This window comes from Macrosteles quadrilineatus, unplaced genomic scaffold (assembly GCF_028750875.1).
Source record: "Macrosteles quadrilineatus isolate MER2022 unplaced genomic scaffold, UCM_ALF_1.0 Scaffold_8__2_contigs__length_117827958, whole genome shotgun sequence".
In the NCBI taxonomy this organism is placed as follows: Eukaryota; Metazoa; Arthropoda; class Insecta; order Hemiptera; family Cicadellidae; genus Macrosteles; species Macrosteles quadrilineatus.
In genome coordinates, this window is record NW_026542601.1 from 79,885,608 (window position 1) to 79,903,733 (window position 18,126).

The window sequence follows — 18,126 nt, forward strand, 5'->3', positions numbered from 1 at the left end:
TGTTACTCTTGATTCTAATGCAAAAATGTGCCGGTATAAAGGCTTTATTTATTTTTCCCAAGTTAAAAAAGGTATTTTTTTAAAGGGATATTACAAAGCAGTAATTTTTTAAAAACAAAATAGGACACATATTTATGGGTAGTTTAAAACATTTAAAAAATCTGCATAACGTTTTTGATTTGTAGAGAAAACATTTTTAGAGAGGTTTACAGCCTCTTTCACCTTGCATTTGCCCGTCCACATGGGCCAGAGAGGTCAGATTGTAGAGCATATGCAGAAAAGCAAGGATCGAGCCGATTCAGTACAAGGACGAACTGTACTGATAAAAAGTAGTGGCAGGTACCAGGATCTGAACCCATGACATCACTGCCTTGGGCCTGAAGTCCGTGGAGCTACCGACTGAGCCACCAACTGACCAATTACTACTTTAGGAATGTTAAATAGAATTTTTTTGGGTAGGCCTACTTAAACAAACGTTGAGAAAAATCAGCACTTATGTTTTTTTTTTTTTTACAGAAGTACAGAATAATAAGAATATATGCTAAGAAAACCATTGAACAAATATTTGCTGTAAACAAATTTCAGATTAAAAAATGTCTAACAATGGACACATTGAGGTCCAGTAGAATCAAGCCCTATTACCTATGACATAAGGATATGCATGTATACGATTCTAGTAGCATGACCGAGTGACACACACGCGTGAAGAAACCACATTTTTCCGCTAAAATTTGTTTCCTCCAATACTCAACTGAACCATATATGTTAAAAATACCTTAACTGGAAAACATCCTTCAAGGACAAACCCATATTGAGACTAGAGCAAGAGCAGCTTGGAATCATAACTCAGTTGTGATCTCGTCCTGTGGCCGGAAGCCGAGTTGGAAGAAGTCGTCGTCGTAGCTAGTGATGCTGGTGGGCTCCTCTGAGGCCGTCCACTCGGCCAGGATTGTGTAGTTGCTGGGAGGGAACTCCCACGAGGGGTTGAAGTCAACTCCTGAGTCTATCAGGGAGTTGTGGTGGAATGCGGCAGCAGGAGACCTACGCAGGGTAAACATGTTAAACTCTTGACAATAGAGTCTAGATAGCTTATTTGAGAGTTCAAGTGGTGTAAATTGGTCTAAAGCAGGGATATCTTACTAGTCTGAGAAAACAAATGTGTTAAGCCTTATTTTTTTATCATGAATTCCTTTAAATTATGAACATTGAAATTATTTCCTAATAGATATTCTTGTTTAGTGTATGCGGGTACTTTGTCCAAGATTTTGGCAATACAGTAGAACCCCTCATATCCGACCATAAAGAGAGACCGGGCCATGGTCAGATATTTTGAGGAGCCTAGCTTGTGGTCTCTGCGACACCAGTACATGTCCCGGGCAACACCCATGAGCATATCCTGCGGTTTCGACAACACAGGTAATCGTCTCCTGCAACCACAGCTACACCTTTGACCAGATTTTGCAATCTTGGCAACAACGATAACAATCTCCCGCAACCGCAGCAACGCGCCCGTGAGCAATGAGCATATCTTGCAGTCTCTGCGACACCAGTAATCGATTCACGTGAGAGGGGCAACACCAGTCAGCATCTTAAGCTGTCGGCGAGAGCAATATGATCTTCTGCCGCGATTACGGCACACCTATGATCGGCCTTATAGCTAATCAAACGTGACATTACCGCCCAAGACATGAAACAACTGAAAGCCATTAGGTCAGGATCCCCGAGGATTCTGTTAAGCTGAGGTCGGATATAGGGGGTTCTACTGTTCTGTGGTCGGATATAAGGGGAGTTACTGGTCAATTTTTTTCTGTTGGTTTTTTGTAGGGATGGACGAGATTGGATTTTTAGTTTGAGACGAGACGAGACAAGATTTTTATTTTTCATAAAATTTCGACACGAGATCGAGACGGGATTTCCCTTCTCATACACAACGGGAAATGCACGTTCAAAATTTTTACCTGATTTTGTAACATTGTTAGATGACTGTTTAAATAGGCCTACAAAAATAATGATTGATAATAGGCAAGAATATTTACAATCTTTTATTAAAAAATTTCAGCATAACATTTTTTTATTAATCACGGCTAACGCATTAAAAATGCCTACGATTAGGAAACATAGTGATATCAGTTAGGACAGAGTTCAACTTATCCTAAAATAAAATAAATCATAAAATAAAAGCAATATTAATTTTTATAAAATAGTACTTGTTTTGACTTTTTATAGTAATGAAACATTCCTCACACTGCTTACACTTAACAAAACTTCTCAAATGTTATTAAAGTAATATTATTAAAATAATTAAAGTAATATTTACATTTTAAGAATAATTAAATAAGAACGCCTTCGCAAAGGAAACGCAACTACAACACGCTCCTGTATTGCGGGTATTGCATTGACTTTCTGCAGGCGTTTTAAATTTTTTTTTTTTTTTTATTCTCATCTTGATAAAAATCTCGGCCAAAAAGAAGTCTCGTCTCGTGTAACAAGATTTAAAATTTCCCAAAAATTTCCCGAAATTTCGAGACTTGACCATCCCTAGTTTTTTGTAGAACTATGTCCACTACGACTGGAATGCAGTACAAGTACTGACGTCGAGTCAGGAGATGAGCCCTGCGCCCTGGCCTATTTTGCGTATGAAGGCGCTACTGCGCTAGTAGCCGTCAGATGGCCCTGACGTTAGCGAATACGTTTGTGCGTGCAAGTAACATTTTAATTTAAATATATAAGTGTCAACCTATTGTGTTAATAGTGTACAGGGTGTTAATTATTGATATTTCAGCAATTTCAAATGTGTTTTTTTTTTATTTAAATATGTAAAGTGTATTTTTACATTTACAGAACAATATTATTAATTGGTTAATAGACCTATACATCAAAACAGAAAATTATAATGAATGTTTATGTTACCGGTTTTGGTTTCATATTTATTTGATTTACGTTTTTATTTAAACAATTATTCTAACTACTCATATTCGATAGATTAACACGTTCGCTACTGCAATAGTACGAAATTTTCCATTCGCATGGACCAGCGACGCACATATGCGACGGCAAGTCACATTAAAATAGACTGCCGACGCATATTTGCGTCGGGGTTCTTATGTTATTAAAATGCTTATATCTTTGTAGTGGTCTATTTGAAGGCACTGAATTCCCTGCAGTGGTCTACAGAGATGTCTGACGCACAACTGCGTCGCTTGGTCTGTGGATATGATGATTGGTGACGTCATATAATAGTTCGAAATATTGGTCTTTACTTTTCTGCATCACTGTATGTATGTATGCAGTGTGTATGCTGCATTATCCTATGTAGCTTTTATATTTGTTCAGTTATAAACTGTTCTTGAATAATCTGTTTATTTCTTTACTTACTTTTACCTTAAAACACAAAAAAATAAACTGTCGCATATATGCGACGTTTAGTCTATTTCAAGAAAACTATGATAATTTTCATTAGTGTCTTCGCTGTAGACCGGGCGTCGCAAATATGCGACATTACAAAAGGTTATAAAAAATACAAATAAACAAGAATAATTTATTTACAAACACCATTGTAGCGTATTACAATGTAAATGATCGCTGTTTTACAGGTTTTCGCCCGTGGTCTGTGTGTACTGTTATCCAAGTGACAGTCGGTCTATGTGTAAGATTCAAATGTATACCTCGGTCTGTGGCAATGACCGCGGCGTCGCATATATGCGACGCTCAGTAGCGAACGTGTTAATACCACTATTTTAGTACGGTAGTCTACAAACTAAAACACAATGAAAACTGTAAGTTACACAATTTTTATTTACACGAAAACACACATGAACATGATGTGTATTGTTACGAATTAATTACTTACAATTTACATTAATGGGAGAGGTTGTGCCAAGTCCATGTCCTCGTTGTCTTCAGAACCACTATCGTTGTTACCATCCACAGAGCTGGACGAAGATTCGTCACTTTCCTCCCCAAGATGTATGATCATCTCGTCCACAGCTTCTTCCATCAAGCCATCCTTGGCCCAGTAGTCCTTCTCAATATTGATGACGTGGTGACAAAAGTTTTTCCATGTGACATTACTGACGCTATCCAAAGCTTCGATGGCAAGTTCTTGCAGAGAACTTAATGACATGTTTCCTGATGTATTTCTGGATCTTACATGGTGCTTAACCTTCGACCAGACGAACTCAATAGCATTAAGATCGCACATGTAGGGCGGAAGCCGTACTACTGTGTGTCCAAATTCTGTCAGTAGTTTGTCTATTTTAAATATTTTTTGTGGAGGTTTCAAACGTTGAATAGCTTCTAACAAATCTGCTTTTCTGGTGGACTTCTCATCGTAGTTTTCACCATGCCTTTGGAGCCATTCAAGCATTGTTCTTTTAGTGGACGATTTTGTTGGCACTTTGTCTTCTTGCTCCCCATGATATGGAGCATTGTCAATTACCAGTACGGAATGTTCAGGTAAGTTTGGAATAACTTGATTCCGTATCCATTTATCAAAATTATTGGCGTTCATCTGACCGTGGTAATCACCAGTGGTACTGTTAGCTTTGTAAATCAGTCTTCCTCCAGTTAAAAATCCATCCTCAGAGCCTATATCAACAATAATAAGTCTATTAGATGAATTCATGTCAGACAGCACTCCATCAATCTCATCATTTTGCCAACATTTTTTAAACGTCAAGTTTCCATCCACCCACGTCTCGTCCAGATAAAAGATTTTACGGCCATTCTCCCTGAATTTTTTTATTTCACGTAAATATTTACTTCTCTCTATTTTATTCTCTCTATCAAAACCTTCCTCCTGGACTTGCATTTTTTCCACCTGAACCCCATTTCTTTCAGGACATGGCGTAAAGTCCAATCACTCCATCCAAAATTTATCCTTTCTTTTAAAATTGGCAAAATCTTTTTGCAAGTTGGAACCACTTTTTTCTGGACATAAAACTCTCTGATTACATCCAGAATGACACGTCTATCAAAACCATCAATAGTAGCGTTGCGGTGATCAGGTCTTTTTCTTTTTTTTCCAGGGGTACTCAATTTTGAATCAGGTGTCAGCTTCCCTTCCTTTCTGATTCGTTTCACAGTAGCTTTAGAAACTTTGCAGTAATTTGCAGCCCGCTCCGTAGCCTTTGAAATAGAAAACAACAAAGATTTGTCCTTCGCTTCCTGATCACAACACTGGATAACTCCACGAATCACTTCGCGTTCACTACTGTGCACAGTTGAACCATGACTTCTCGTGTTATGCATTTTTAACTACTCGAAAAATAACCACAGATGTAATAACCACTCCGCACTCATAAATGAAGGTTGGAACTAAACTAACTAAAGATATTAGGGATGGGGGTAAGAGAGGAAGGATGACTCATAGGACGAGTCCAAGTTCAAGGTGAGACAGCGTCGAGTAAAACCACCGTGCAAGTGGTGCATTGCAACTGTACACCACTGACCGTTGTAAAGTAAAAAACAATAGAGAAGTCAATTCACCCGATACATAGTTTTTTTACTGAGTAACGACTTCAAACCTTCTTTCTAAATAACAATTATATGGTACTAGAGCACCCGTGCGGCTCAATGAGCCGCATTGTATGAAACATAACTCATTGAACTTGAGGCATTTTCTGCTCTTCCAACAAAACTGATTAACTGTTTAACTTGGTCTTAACCTACTGAAAATTACAAACATTAATATTTACTCCCCAAAAGCTAATGAGTTTATTTTTATAAACAGCTGATTTTGTTTTTTTAATTTGTTCTGTGTATTTCTTATGGGGAAACCCCGACCTTTGAGAGGGTCTCACGCCCTTAAGAGTAGGAATTTTATAATTTTAAAACCATATTGCAAAAATACATATTGAGACGAATCTTTTGACACCTTAAACGTTGAAATTGGTCCACAAATAAGGGAGGAGTTGCGTTAACAAAAAACTGCTTCACGTATTATTTATACTGTATAGATGTATAGATTTACTCCCCAAAAGCTAATGAGTTTCTTTTTATAAACAGCTGATTTTGTTTTTTAAATTTGTTCTGTGTATTTCTTATGGGGAAAACCCGATCTTTGAGAGGGTCTCACGCCCTTAAGAGTAGGAATTTTATAATTTTAAAACCTTATTGCAAAAATACATATCGAGACGAATCTTTTGACACCTTAAACGTTGAAATTGGTCCACAAATAAGGGAGGAGTTGCGTTAACAAAAAACGGCTTCACGTATTATATATATAGATTCTAATGATATTACAAAATTATATTTATTTATTAACTAACTATACAACAGTTATATTTGAAACTACTCGATTGTAAGATTTATAAAAGAATAATATATGCTAATTTTTTGTGTACTTTATTTAAGATATTAAATTAAAACACTAGCAAATACATTACGCATATTTTCAATTCAATTTAAAGTTTTTAAAAATTTTTTTATAACTTATTTTAAAGAATAACACACACTCCCTTTGATATAATGTGTATGTGAGATTCCAAACACTATCTTTGCCTATCTATAAAATTCCTAAAAGAGAAAATAATAATTTTCTTTAAGATTTATCAAATAAATAGTCCATTATTTTAAATATTAGATTTAAAGTTAATTATTTAACTTCACTATTATTAACAGTTATTTCAGTTGAACAGTTTTAGTAGTTTAGTTGTTCAAAGTATTCAAATTGAAGTAAAAACCAACATGAAGAGAAATATAGTTGTATACAGTCCGATTAAAAACTATAAATACCTAAGAAAATGTAGTTTGGTTTCTGCTTTGATCGGCATCTTTTCATTCCAACCACTGTAAAAAATTTTAAAATCAAACATTGATTTTTATCGGTTGTATGAATAAACGCCTAACTAAACAAGCTAAATTATTGTGTAACGTTTGTTAACGTGAGTGTTGTGTTTGCCGAAAAATTCAGCTCTAAGCTCGGGTATTTTGTTTTTATCAGACAGCAACGCCCGCAACTAAGACGATACTACGCTCTATACAGCCGTGTTACCACGCCTCAGCCAGGGCTCATCTCGTGCCTCACTGTCAGTACCTCTCCTATTGGAAGAAACTCAATTTAAAAATTGTTGCGCACTCATTCATACAGCGCATGGGCTATTTCCGCGCTTGGTTGCAGCTGGCAATCATGCAACCACAGCAAATATGTTAACCGATCATGGAACTGCTAGCAACAATCGCCATTATTCCCGACTAGAGACTGATTGTTCCTACTTGCAAATATTTTTAGTTAATTAAATTGTTTGAAAACATTCAACAATACCTGTCTTCTCTGGTGTCGCTATACTTGTCATCAAAGGCGTTGATGGCAAGCTGCTGCATGGAGGGGGAAGGTTGAGTGGAGGGGGCGGAGCTAGAGTCCGTTGTGGGAGGGAGGGGACGAGACTTGTGAGAAGGAGTAAACGTTGTAAGCGTAGAGGGGTAGGGGGAGGGGGGTGAGGGGTGCGTCTGCACAGGCACTTTGAGAAAGTTAACCAGCTGTGCCACCTGTGGACAAGCAGAACAAACTGTCATTGTGAGAAAAACATGCTGCTATAATTATGATAAACCTTATGTGAATTACTTAACAATAAGGTACATATCCGAAGCTGACACTCATCGCCAAATGACTGAAGGTGATGTCCCTATGCAATGAGTGAGATTAAAGTGAGGAAATGGGTTATGGAGTGTAAAAATGGCTGTAAAATCATTCGTTCTAAGTGATCTTCTTTGAGAAGCCTGGGTACCCACCAAAAACAGAATTACTTCCAAAGTGAGTATTTTCACGGCCATTTTGAAACTCCCTAGCATATTTCTGCACTTTCCACAATATCTTCAGGGCCATAGTATCTGGCCATAAATGTCGGCATCGGGAATGTTTCTTGTAAAAAAAAAAACCCTGATCTTACCTCGGACAAGGTGGGAGATTTGATTGTATAAAAAAAATTAAAAACACACAGTGAAGCATACATGACAGCTACAGAGCTTAAATTTGTGTAATTCTGTTCACAAATAATGCTAGTAAATGGTGATGAGCCTGGTTGTGGCGTAAAAGCGAAGTACAGATTTATACACAAAACCAGCCATTTAAAAAAATACCCCCTATATAATAATATTAATAACCTTTTGATAATGGTTTTGGCTTTTGAATAAGTTTTTAAAATGTCATAATACTTTTGCAAATGCTGTTTTTTAACTGTGTCAGGTATTTAAAAAATAGACTATAACTGCTTTCTAGGATGTTGTTGCAAGAATCCACATAAACATAGGCCTACAACCATGTCTGGAGTTGTATTTAGGAAGTAGAGTCATGTAATTGCAGGATCAAAGGCTTCATGACAATGTAAAATGTTGAATACTACTGATAAAATGTTGGAAGTAAGTGGCAATGTGGGTTTTGTATGTAAATGACAAAAACAATAACTTTTGAGCATCACCAGAAACTTAAAAAAACTAGATCAGATTACTCAACAAAAAACTAACTTAAGCTATTTTTTATGTTCTAACTCTAGCCCCTCTCACCTGGTTAGGGTTGTGTTTCTTGTACCTCCTCAGGACCCTCTCCCCCCACGCCAACAGAGTCTCCCAGTCCGGGGGCGGAGGACCGAGTCTCTCCTCCCGACGGTTCAGAAGGATCAGGATCCTGGACAGGTCCTTGAGGACAGGCCTGCACATACACAAGATTATAACTATGCTCCAGCCGAAAAACTTTTAAGTCACTCAGTAACTGATGAGGCTTGAAGAAGTAGGATACAAAGAACACAAGCTTATGGGGCAACTGTGCGATTTTAGCTCTGATATGTTGGGGCGGAAATGTACTTGTAACGAGCTAGGAAGAGCCCGAACGATGATGGCCACATAGCGTTTATGTACAGCAGTTGTAGCGCAAAGGGTCTTCCTACAGCGAGAGCGCTGTAGTACGTGATAGCGAGTTGGGAAAGGAGAGTGGGAGAGGACGACGAATAGAATTTGCTGTAGACACTAGTGAATGGTGCTAGACACCACTTAAGAGTACCATTGAATGTATCCTCTGTATCTTACTTCTCTGTGGAGGGGGGGTGAGTTAGAGATATGTTTTTGCTTGACTGTCTTTTCAACAACTCAGCTATGGTGGCAAGCTGCCCCATCCAGAATGTGGGGAGCTCTAAAATATTATGGTGTTCTGAAGAAAATAATCAACCTCATCCAGCTGATTTAAGAAGAGTACAAGAGTGTCAAGTAGTGCACGAGGGAAAACTCTCCGAGTCAATTAGAAGACCGTTGTTAGGCAGGGCTTTTTGTTATCTCTAATTATCTTCCTGATGGTCTTGGATGGGGTGATGAGGAAAGCAACAAGAAGACCCAGAAGATTGCAGTGGGAGTGGGACTCACAGATGGACTAGAATACCTTTATTTTGTCTATAAACTGTACTTTATCAGACAGAATACTTTCATGGAAGAAGAGATATGGAAGATAAACTTAAAGACCTTCAGAATGAAGGAAAGAAAGTTGGTTTTAAAATTCGCCTGAGAAACAAAGGAAATGAGAATAAATGAAAAAGGTAACCTCTGTTCCTCTTTTTTATTAACTCCAGGTATTAGAATCCGGTGCCTTAGAAGAATTTTTAATGTCTGATGGTCTGATATGATCACCAACGTAGAGTGATGGAGGAGGGCGCAAATATCTCCCATTACTGATGTTACTAGTGGCTTGTAGGGGCAATAGCCCCTACGGTATATATATATATATTCTAGTAATTATTTTATACAATTTATTAGTCCCATGGGTTACCGGTACCCTACCTTGAATTATCGTTTAACATTTTTGTATATTATAATATCTATAACAGTTATTACAGGTACCTGCATAATGCATTTTGATGTCTGCTCTGTTTAAAATAAAAATTCCAAAGGACTGTTTATGCGTTGTGTTTAATATAAACTTTATAATCATAAAAGGAAAAGTTTCAATAATAATCTTCATGACTATTAATTTAATATATATAAATTTCTTTGAATACAGACAAATTAACTTAAATAAAACATATAGAGATAATATCATCCTCCAAATTGTAAAATCCTAATTCCATAACAAAATCTCTGTGAAAAAAACATTTGTTGTATGGTATCCATTTTGGTCGATTCCTTGATCTTTATTTGGTTCTAGTACTATTTTAACATCACCTGGCCGCTTTACGCGGTTAAAAGCAACATAAGTTGTCCATGGGTAAACTGATGTTTCTCCCAAATAAATGCCAACTTTTGTGAAGGGTTGGCCTTGCGCTTTAATAAGTAGTAGCGAAAGCTAATCACAATGGGAATTGAATCCTTGTAAACTTAAACAGCATATTAGGATCTGTAGATAATAGTTTGATTTTTGGCATGGAAAATATGTTCCCTTTGCCTACTCCAGTAATTACTTCTAACTTTAAACCTTTTTCAGACATACCTAACACAACCAATCGTACTCTATTAACTAATCCAGACCCTTAATATTGGGAAAAAAGTCTATTTCAGCTTACCATATGTTTTAAATAAAGTTAAACCACATGTTTTAAAGTAAACAAAAGCAGAAATGACCTGGATTCCTATGCTATTTCAATGTAAATTATTTTATTCCGTAACAACCTTTTGGTGCATAATTAAGAAAAATGAATAATTATCCCCAAAATTTCATGCCCAGACCTTTAAAATGAGACCTCTCCCAGCTTTATACGGCCTCCCGTTCGCTCACAATTTCATTGTAAAATGTTGGGCTTACGGAATTAGATATATAGATTAAATGAACAAAGTAGGGTGGGTAGGGCACACTCTAAGGAAATCAGACAATAACATTAGCCACCAAGAAGGAAGCAGGAACAGGGACAGACCGAGGATGACTTGGAGGAGATAGGTGGAGAGAGAGAGAGCTGCGAGAAGAAGGCAAGAGTGGAGAAGCAAAGCGCATGGCCCAAAGTCGAGTAAAGAGCTTTAGTTTTGTCCCTACGTCCACCTCAGGAACATAGAAAATAAGTCAAGTCTTTTTAACTTAACTTTTTATGTTTTCTACATTGAGATACCTGCAAGAAGTGTTAGGTATCTACCCTCTTCAATTTGTAAACTATTTGAGTTGACACAGGATATCTCATATCTCTGAGAACACTCTGGATCACCGGGTTTCAGAATTAGTTACTTACTTATACGCCTGGATAGTGGAGTCATTGCGGTTCGGCCTCCGCAGTTCTCGCACTTGTCTCCTTGTCTCATTGAGCATCGCTAGGAACACTGGAGCTTCACTCCGCAGTGACGACAGATGCTTCAGGAACTCTGGCCGCTCACTGTCATCACTGTCTGCACACAGCACAAACAAACGATTGTCAAATGTCAACTTATCTTTATAAACCAACATATGCACTATACATAGCAGAATTAGCTCAAAATATGGTCTTGTTCTAGAAAACAACCTGATCTAGACTAAAAGTAAACCAAACCAAAGAAATTTTAAGTTCTATACAACATAACCTCTAGAAGGAATTGAAATTTAATAGTGATCCTGAGGCAAATATATTGCTAAAATACTATAGGACGACAGTTGTTTTAATGCCTCGGAAGCAAAATAAATAGTCTTTTCGACATGTAATATATGTGTCATCTTTCACAAACTGGAACCTCTTAACTTAAATGCCACATCATTTTACTCTTAAGTAAAGTTATGTCATTAGCCATTACCTTTGACACCTCTCTCCTGCCTTGACATTTCTGTGTAAATACAGAAAACTTTTGTCAAGATATCTGTAGCTCTATTTCTTACAGTACTTGGTTCACACTATCGGAGACTGGAGCTTCGCTCACCTTAAAAAAGATAATTGGCCCATACATAACCTTATACCTCTGTCTCTCCACTCTTTGCTTGGCATAACAAAATTATCTGGATATTTAAAATTTCCTAGATAGACATTTGAGTTTCGGTCCCACATTCACCACTTCTGCTCCAAGGACTTAAGGATTCTCAAAATTATCTCCTGCCCTGCACGACATTGAACATCCATGGTTGCTCCATCCAGTATAAATCCTTTGTGCGCCAACAATTTTTGTCCCCATACGTGAAGGAAGAGCTCTAGGATGATCCAGTGGCTACCTTAGGAGAGTACCTATGGCTATTGGAGTACCTTGAGCCAACTTACCTTGGCTACGTTGTGTTCCTGTCAGATGTCCCAGGCTGGGGCTCTGCCGTGCCTTGTCTCGCAGTGCTCTGTATCTCCTATACTTGACACACAGCCCCGCCGCTGCTACTAGGCCCAGACAGATCACTGCCCCCGCCACACAGCCTACTACCACTGCTAGTGATTGACCTGACAATGCTACTCCACCCAAAAACAGGCTTTCTGAAACAAATATTGAACATTTTGAATATTTTTTTGTACGCTCATCTAAAGATTTGTTTTGAAAAGTGTAGTTCCATTGTCCTTATAAATTTGACTTAATATCATAATACTTTCATGCACTAACTTCTATAAGATGCATTTTGTTTTAATCACTACATTTTTAAGTCCTTCCCATAATTTACATAGACTAATTGATAAATTTCTCAGAATTATTGTACTCAAACAAAGTTTGAGAAAACAAACTATAGTAAGACAGATCTTTTATACAATTCTCCATGAACTCTATATACTAAAATGTCCACACAAAATCCACACAAGTAAAGTTTATAAATGATTCCTCTCACTTCCATTTTAACCAAAACTACCATCAATGTCATGGCATTAGCTTGTGTTATTTCTTGCAGCCAAATTGTGACAAAAGATCTCTTTCTCAATACATTTCTCAGGCCTGCTAACTTCTGTGACACCCTTAGCCACCTTGGCGGGTCACTACCCTAATAAAATGACTTCTTTGCAAATTTAAACATTCATTGTATTCAAAAAGCTGTTTCTGCTAACCAGTTAATTGTTTTCATTTAATTTTTGAAAGGCCATCCCAAAATTGTGTGGTCACACGTGGCAAATACCTCACTAGTACAAAATGACTTTGTCCCATTAGTAGAAGTGCTTCTGTCAGAATTGAAATATCTGTCACTTTGTCAGTACCCTTCGTGATTTAACCTGATTCAAATACAACATCTTCCATTTGTAAACCTTCTTGAGTGTGTGACCTTTGAAAACTACAAAGACAACCTTCACATTGGAATCCTCACATAAAACTATCTCAAACCAGAAATACCTTCAAGGTGGTTGACTATTGGCAACTCATGTGTTAGCGAAAGTCCCATTTCAAAGCTAATTAGCCAGGATAATGCCATCAATAACTAGCAACACTCAGCCAGGAAATCCTACACTTTCACTCTCGAATATAGCCTCAGTAGCCAAGAATGTAACATACATAAATCTAAACTACATATTATAAAATGTCTGTCTGTCTATCTTCGCGGCTCTCAAGATAACATTATTCTGAAAGCTGTGAAATTATAATGATATATATTCATAGACGCCAAACTGTTTACTCCATGAATGAAAGAGCTTAGAGTAAAAGTCGTTCTCTCTGTCTTAAGTAGACAACAAAATTGTTGGTCGCAAAACGTAAACAAATAAAAAGAAGAAGAAGGTAGCTCCTAATGTTATTCTTATGGGACAAATTTAAAAATGTTTTTTAAGTATTTTATAATTACTACTAAACGGAATCGTCTAGAATTTTAATGGTGTCTTAACACTGGTGTCATAACTATTTGTGCAAAATTTGAACGCTATAAGTGCAACGGTTCTTGAGTTTTAGGTGCGAACACACACACACACATACTCCAGCGGACAACTTTTCTCCGACTCCGCTATACACGATACATAGATTCGTTCACTTCGTTCACTCATCTATTAAAAAGTGAATAGGTTTACCAACGGTGCAGCACTATTATTTTTTTTAATTTATGACAACAGCTAATTTGCAACCAAAAGGTGAGTGAGCGTAGCGAACGAACTTTATCCTGGAGGCAAGTTAGCGTAGCGAACGAGCTAACCTGAAGGCAAGTGAGCGCAGCGAACGAGCTCCAACCCAAAGGTAAGTGAGCGTAGCGAAGGAACTTCAACCAGGACGTGATTGAGCCATGCGAATGAGCTAATCTTGAAAATGAACGAGCATTTGACATAGGACAGGACGACGTCTGTCGGGCCAGCTAGTAATATAATTTTTACACAACTCTATGTAGTAGGTTTATTTATTATAAAATTTTGTCATTGATTATTTATTCTAAACCCATATCGTTGATTATGGAAATAAAAAAGGTTCTATAAACCTTGCTGTATCAACGCAGAGATAGTATTAACTAGGTTATCAAAATATGTTTTAATATAAAGGGGACCCGTTCATCAAAACTGAATTTTCTTATAGCAGCTAGTATTAAATTATTAAATACATTTGTAGAATATAAGTAAAATCAAAGATTTCCTAATTAAAGGTCGATATGCAAAATATGATGAGCTAAGCAATGATCAAATAATACCTAATGATAGGTTATGTCATCTTGACAAAAATATTTTACTTTGGGTTCCTGTAGTCAAACTCTTCAACATGGAAGTACTGTGGTACTGTGAATATATCAGAGTATGGATGCATAGGAAAAATGTTAGAAAAAGTGATGAAGTAGGAAACTTATCTCCACTACTTCCCTACACCGTTCCGTTATCATAGACTGCAACACAAGGGAGTATGTTTTATCTATGGTAATACTTTTTGGAATTGTCCTTAGTGGCAACCTAAACACGGAAAACTCCAACATGACGTCATTAAGCCTTAATACAATGGTAATGGTTTCACCATCTGGAACGGACTCCAATGTTTAGCCTCATAATCCTGCTGGTTGAATATTCATAGTCGGTGTTTTCTATTCCACGTTCCGACTGGTTTCGAAATGAAAACAATCGAGTGCGCTGGCCCCCGGCACGACTCTCATGTCGGACAACGGCAGCGCGGCAACGTGCAGTGCGGGGGCGGGGGGCGTCGGCCGCGGTCACTCCGAGAGGAAGGAGTGAGTTGACACTTGGCAGGAGACTGTGAAGTGAACCGAGTAAGTGACGAAAGAATATAAAGTGAACAGAGTAACAGGACAACATTAATTAATTGAGACCAGTATCATTAATGTATAACATGTGCCGAGCTATTAATCTGACAATGTCTGTTAAAGAAAAATGTAGTTTATTATACATAAAAAGGGTAGAAGACGAAAATAGGGGTAAAACCGAAAAAGGAGTTTTTGAGTAATGCCACCATTAATCAATTCCGTAGCTTAGGGAAGACGGTAGGTTCTTTGAATACACGAAGATGTCACTTTTGACTACATTTTGAGCAGATTGAGATGGAGTATTTAGCTGAAGGGCAGGTCTACAACAGCACTGCGTGGTTTCCAACTGGTTTCGACTGAACTGAAGCATGACTCTTCTGAGCGGCGAGCGGTGTTTTTGCGAATGTCGGTCTAGAATTGGAATCATGAGCGGCGTCGCTTAACGTCACTCACCCCTCAGAAGTATCGTGGTCACCCTCAGCAAATTTACACGCACTGAGACCCGATGTCAGAGCGGCGCCGATCACGCTACCCGCCGCTCACCACTCGTATCGTACCCGAGGCCTATTGAGCTAAGTAACAGGAGAATTCAAAGCGACCAGATTAACAGTTAAGTTATGAAGTGAGCTGATTACAAGACGCAAGTGAAAGCTGAATATCCAGTAGTTTTCACTAGCCATTTGTGTATCACTACGTAGTGCCAGATCTTTCTTCGATGTATACACCTTAATACATATAAACTCTTTCAAAGACTCTCGCCACTCTACGTAACATCAAAAACAAAAAAGACAGAACCTTTTGAGTAGACCTCGCCTGGAGTCAAGCGCGGGTGTGTCTAACTAATGAATAGTGGGAGTACCTCAGGGTTCAATCTTGGGGCCTCTATTGTTTCATTGTGCTCGCTCGTCAGTGGTAGACATGTACAACCGTAGAGGTATTTTAACTTACGTTTCTTAATACTGTACCCCTACAAAACGAACATGATTGAGGATGATACACATCCAAGAGGAGGTAGTGAGAAAAAAAGCTTAAAGCGGTCGTAAACGTGTTGACGCCACTGACGCGTTTCGTTCCGGTCCTCTTCAGAGTCATATCCGAGGCCGTAACCCTAGGTTTATGGACCAGTTCGCTCGTATTTGTTGTAACGGCTAGTTGTGTAACCAGTAATCGGTGACATAACTAAATGTAATGTTCCACAGCTGTATATTTTACTGGTATATACTCGCCTCTATTGTTTAGCGGCCAGCTGACTGTTATAGCCTATTAATCTTGTGCAGTATTGCAGTGAACTCGACATTGAGATAGCTGGTATAGAACTGATGGACAAATCCCTCATCGTCCTCAGCATATATCGCTCGCCTGATGGGCAGGTTCTGAAGTTCTTCGATCTGCTCGACCAGTGTCTAGGCTATCTTGCTGGTTTCAAGAAAAACATTATTTTGGGCGGAGACTTCAACATAACCCTCAATGCCAACGATGTAATGGCCAATGACTTCGTAGATCTTCTACGCTCTCATGGACTGTTCATCACTAGTCTTCTGCCTACGCGTGGACCTCGCTGCCTTGATACAGTGGCCACAGATCTTAACATATGGGAATATCAGGTTTGGACAACCGAACCGTATGTGGCGGACCATCAAGCGGTTCTCATGGTAGTCAACTCCAGTATGGTGAGTCCTTCTTTAACAGTTCCTGCATGGTTAAATCTCTATACTAGACATTATAGGTTATTAGATGAAGATCTTATTCCTAGTTTTAAACATGCTCTTTCACAGGTCCCCTGGGATGATGTCTTATTTGGCAAGCAAGCCGAATCGGCTTTTGAGGCATTTTTTGATGCATACAATTCAGTTTTTAATACTTTTTCCCCTTAAAAGTCAGCAAAAAAGTAAACCCTCAAACCAAAAAAACCCCACTCTGGCCTAGGGACAAATCTTGGTTTACTGCAGAGCTGAAGCAGATACAAATGTTTGTTCTAGCATTCAGGGATAGGTACATGACAGCGGAGACCCCCGCCAATAGGGAGCATTTCTTTAATCTTTACACCAGAGCCAAAAGGTTGTATAGAATTAAAATAGACCAGGCAAAGAAAGCTTCTAATGTGAGGCTCATTGAAAGCTCGCTAAATCCTTGTAAGGCGGTTTGGAACTTGGTCAACAACAACCGTAATACCGGTCAAGGGCCGTCACCTGCCTCTAAATGTTCTGCTAGCCCCGATGACTTTAACACCCATCTCATCAGTACTGTAGCAGGCATTGTAGGCACCGCTCCTGTAGATAATAATGAAGTAGTCAAAGGCATACAGTCTCCTGATGCCAACCTTTCATCCTGGCAACCTCTTACACCAGAGAGCCTTGTCACCATGGTAGGCCATTTTAAGACCTCTCACAGCCCCGACATATATGGAATGACTACTGTCATCCTAAAACACACTGTTAATATTGTTGCCATCCCTCTTTGCCAGGTCCTGAACTCTTGCCTGAGTGCCGGAATATTTCCTAGAATTCTAAGGGTGTCTAGAACTGTCCCCATATACAAAATACCCCCGCCGCAGCAAACCTGCAGACTAAGCGAATTTCCATTTGACTGATTGGATTTACACTGAAATGTCTACATAAAAATATAACATTTATTCCCAATTTAAATAGAATTAGTTTAACAAGTACTTAGGTTTGCTGCATCAGGGAGGGTAAAACTATTTTTTTTTTGTAATGTTAATAGTTAGTAAGAAACAAAAAACATTTTCCAAATTTGATCAAAATATGTTCATAAACAAGCAAACTACAACAGTTTACTCATTCTCCATAAGAATAACATGGGAATTTAAAATTTACAAATTTTTGGAATTTTCTCCGTAAACATTAGGCGCATAATAACGCTTCAATATACTAAATTATTTGTTTTTTGAAGCTCTACAAAATGGTTTGGAAATAAATTGCTAAATTTTATGTTTTTTGGGTCAAAAATGGGAAAAACCTATTTTTACCCCATAAAACCCCCCGTAAACACCCGTTCCCATGGTCCGATCATGCTGGATCGCGAACTCGTTCGAATAAACGTATGTTTACACGTTTGTACCAAATTTCATCAAAATCGGATCTTTTTTGCTCGAGTTATCGTGCTGACGGACACATATA

The 18,126-nt window shown here is 38.2% G+C and overlaps 1 protein-coding gene across 1 annotated transcript in view; it reads right to left on the reverse strand.

Annotated features, from left to right (window-relative positions):
* Positions 1-545: 545 nt before the first annotated feature.
* LOC129000972 (uncharacterized) overlaps positions 546-18,126 on the reverse strand; it is a 59,174-nt gene continuing 41,593 nt past the window's right edge. The window contains exons 3-7 of the mRNA XM_054428084.1: positions 12,123-12,323; positions 11,136-11,289; positions 8,503-8,647; positions 7,265-7,488; positions 546-1,041 (exon numbers count right to left, since the gene is read on the reverse strand). Coding sequence (XP_054284059.1) covers positions 840-1,041; positions 7,265-7,488; positions 8,503-8,647; positions 11,136-11,289; positions 12,123-12,323 — 926 coding nt within the window. The 3' untranslated portion in view covers positions 546-839. The remainder of the gene's footprint in view (positions 1,042-7,264; positions 7,489-8,502; positions 8,648-11,135; positions 11,290-12,122; positions 12,324-18,126) is intronic.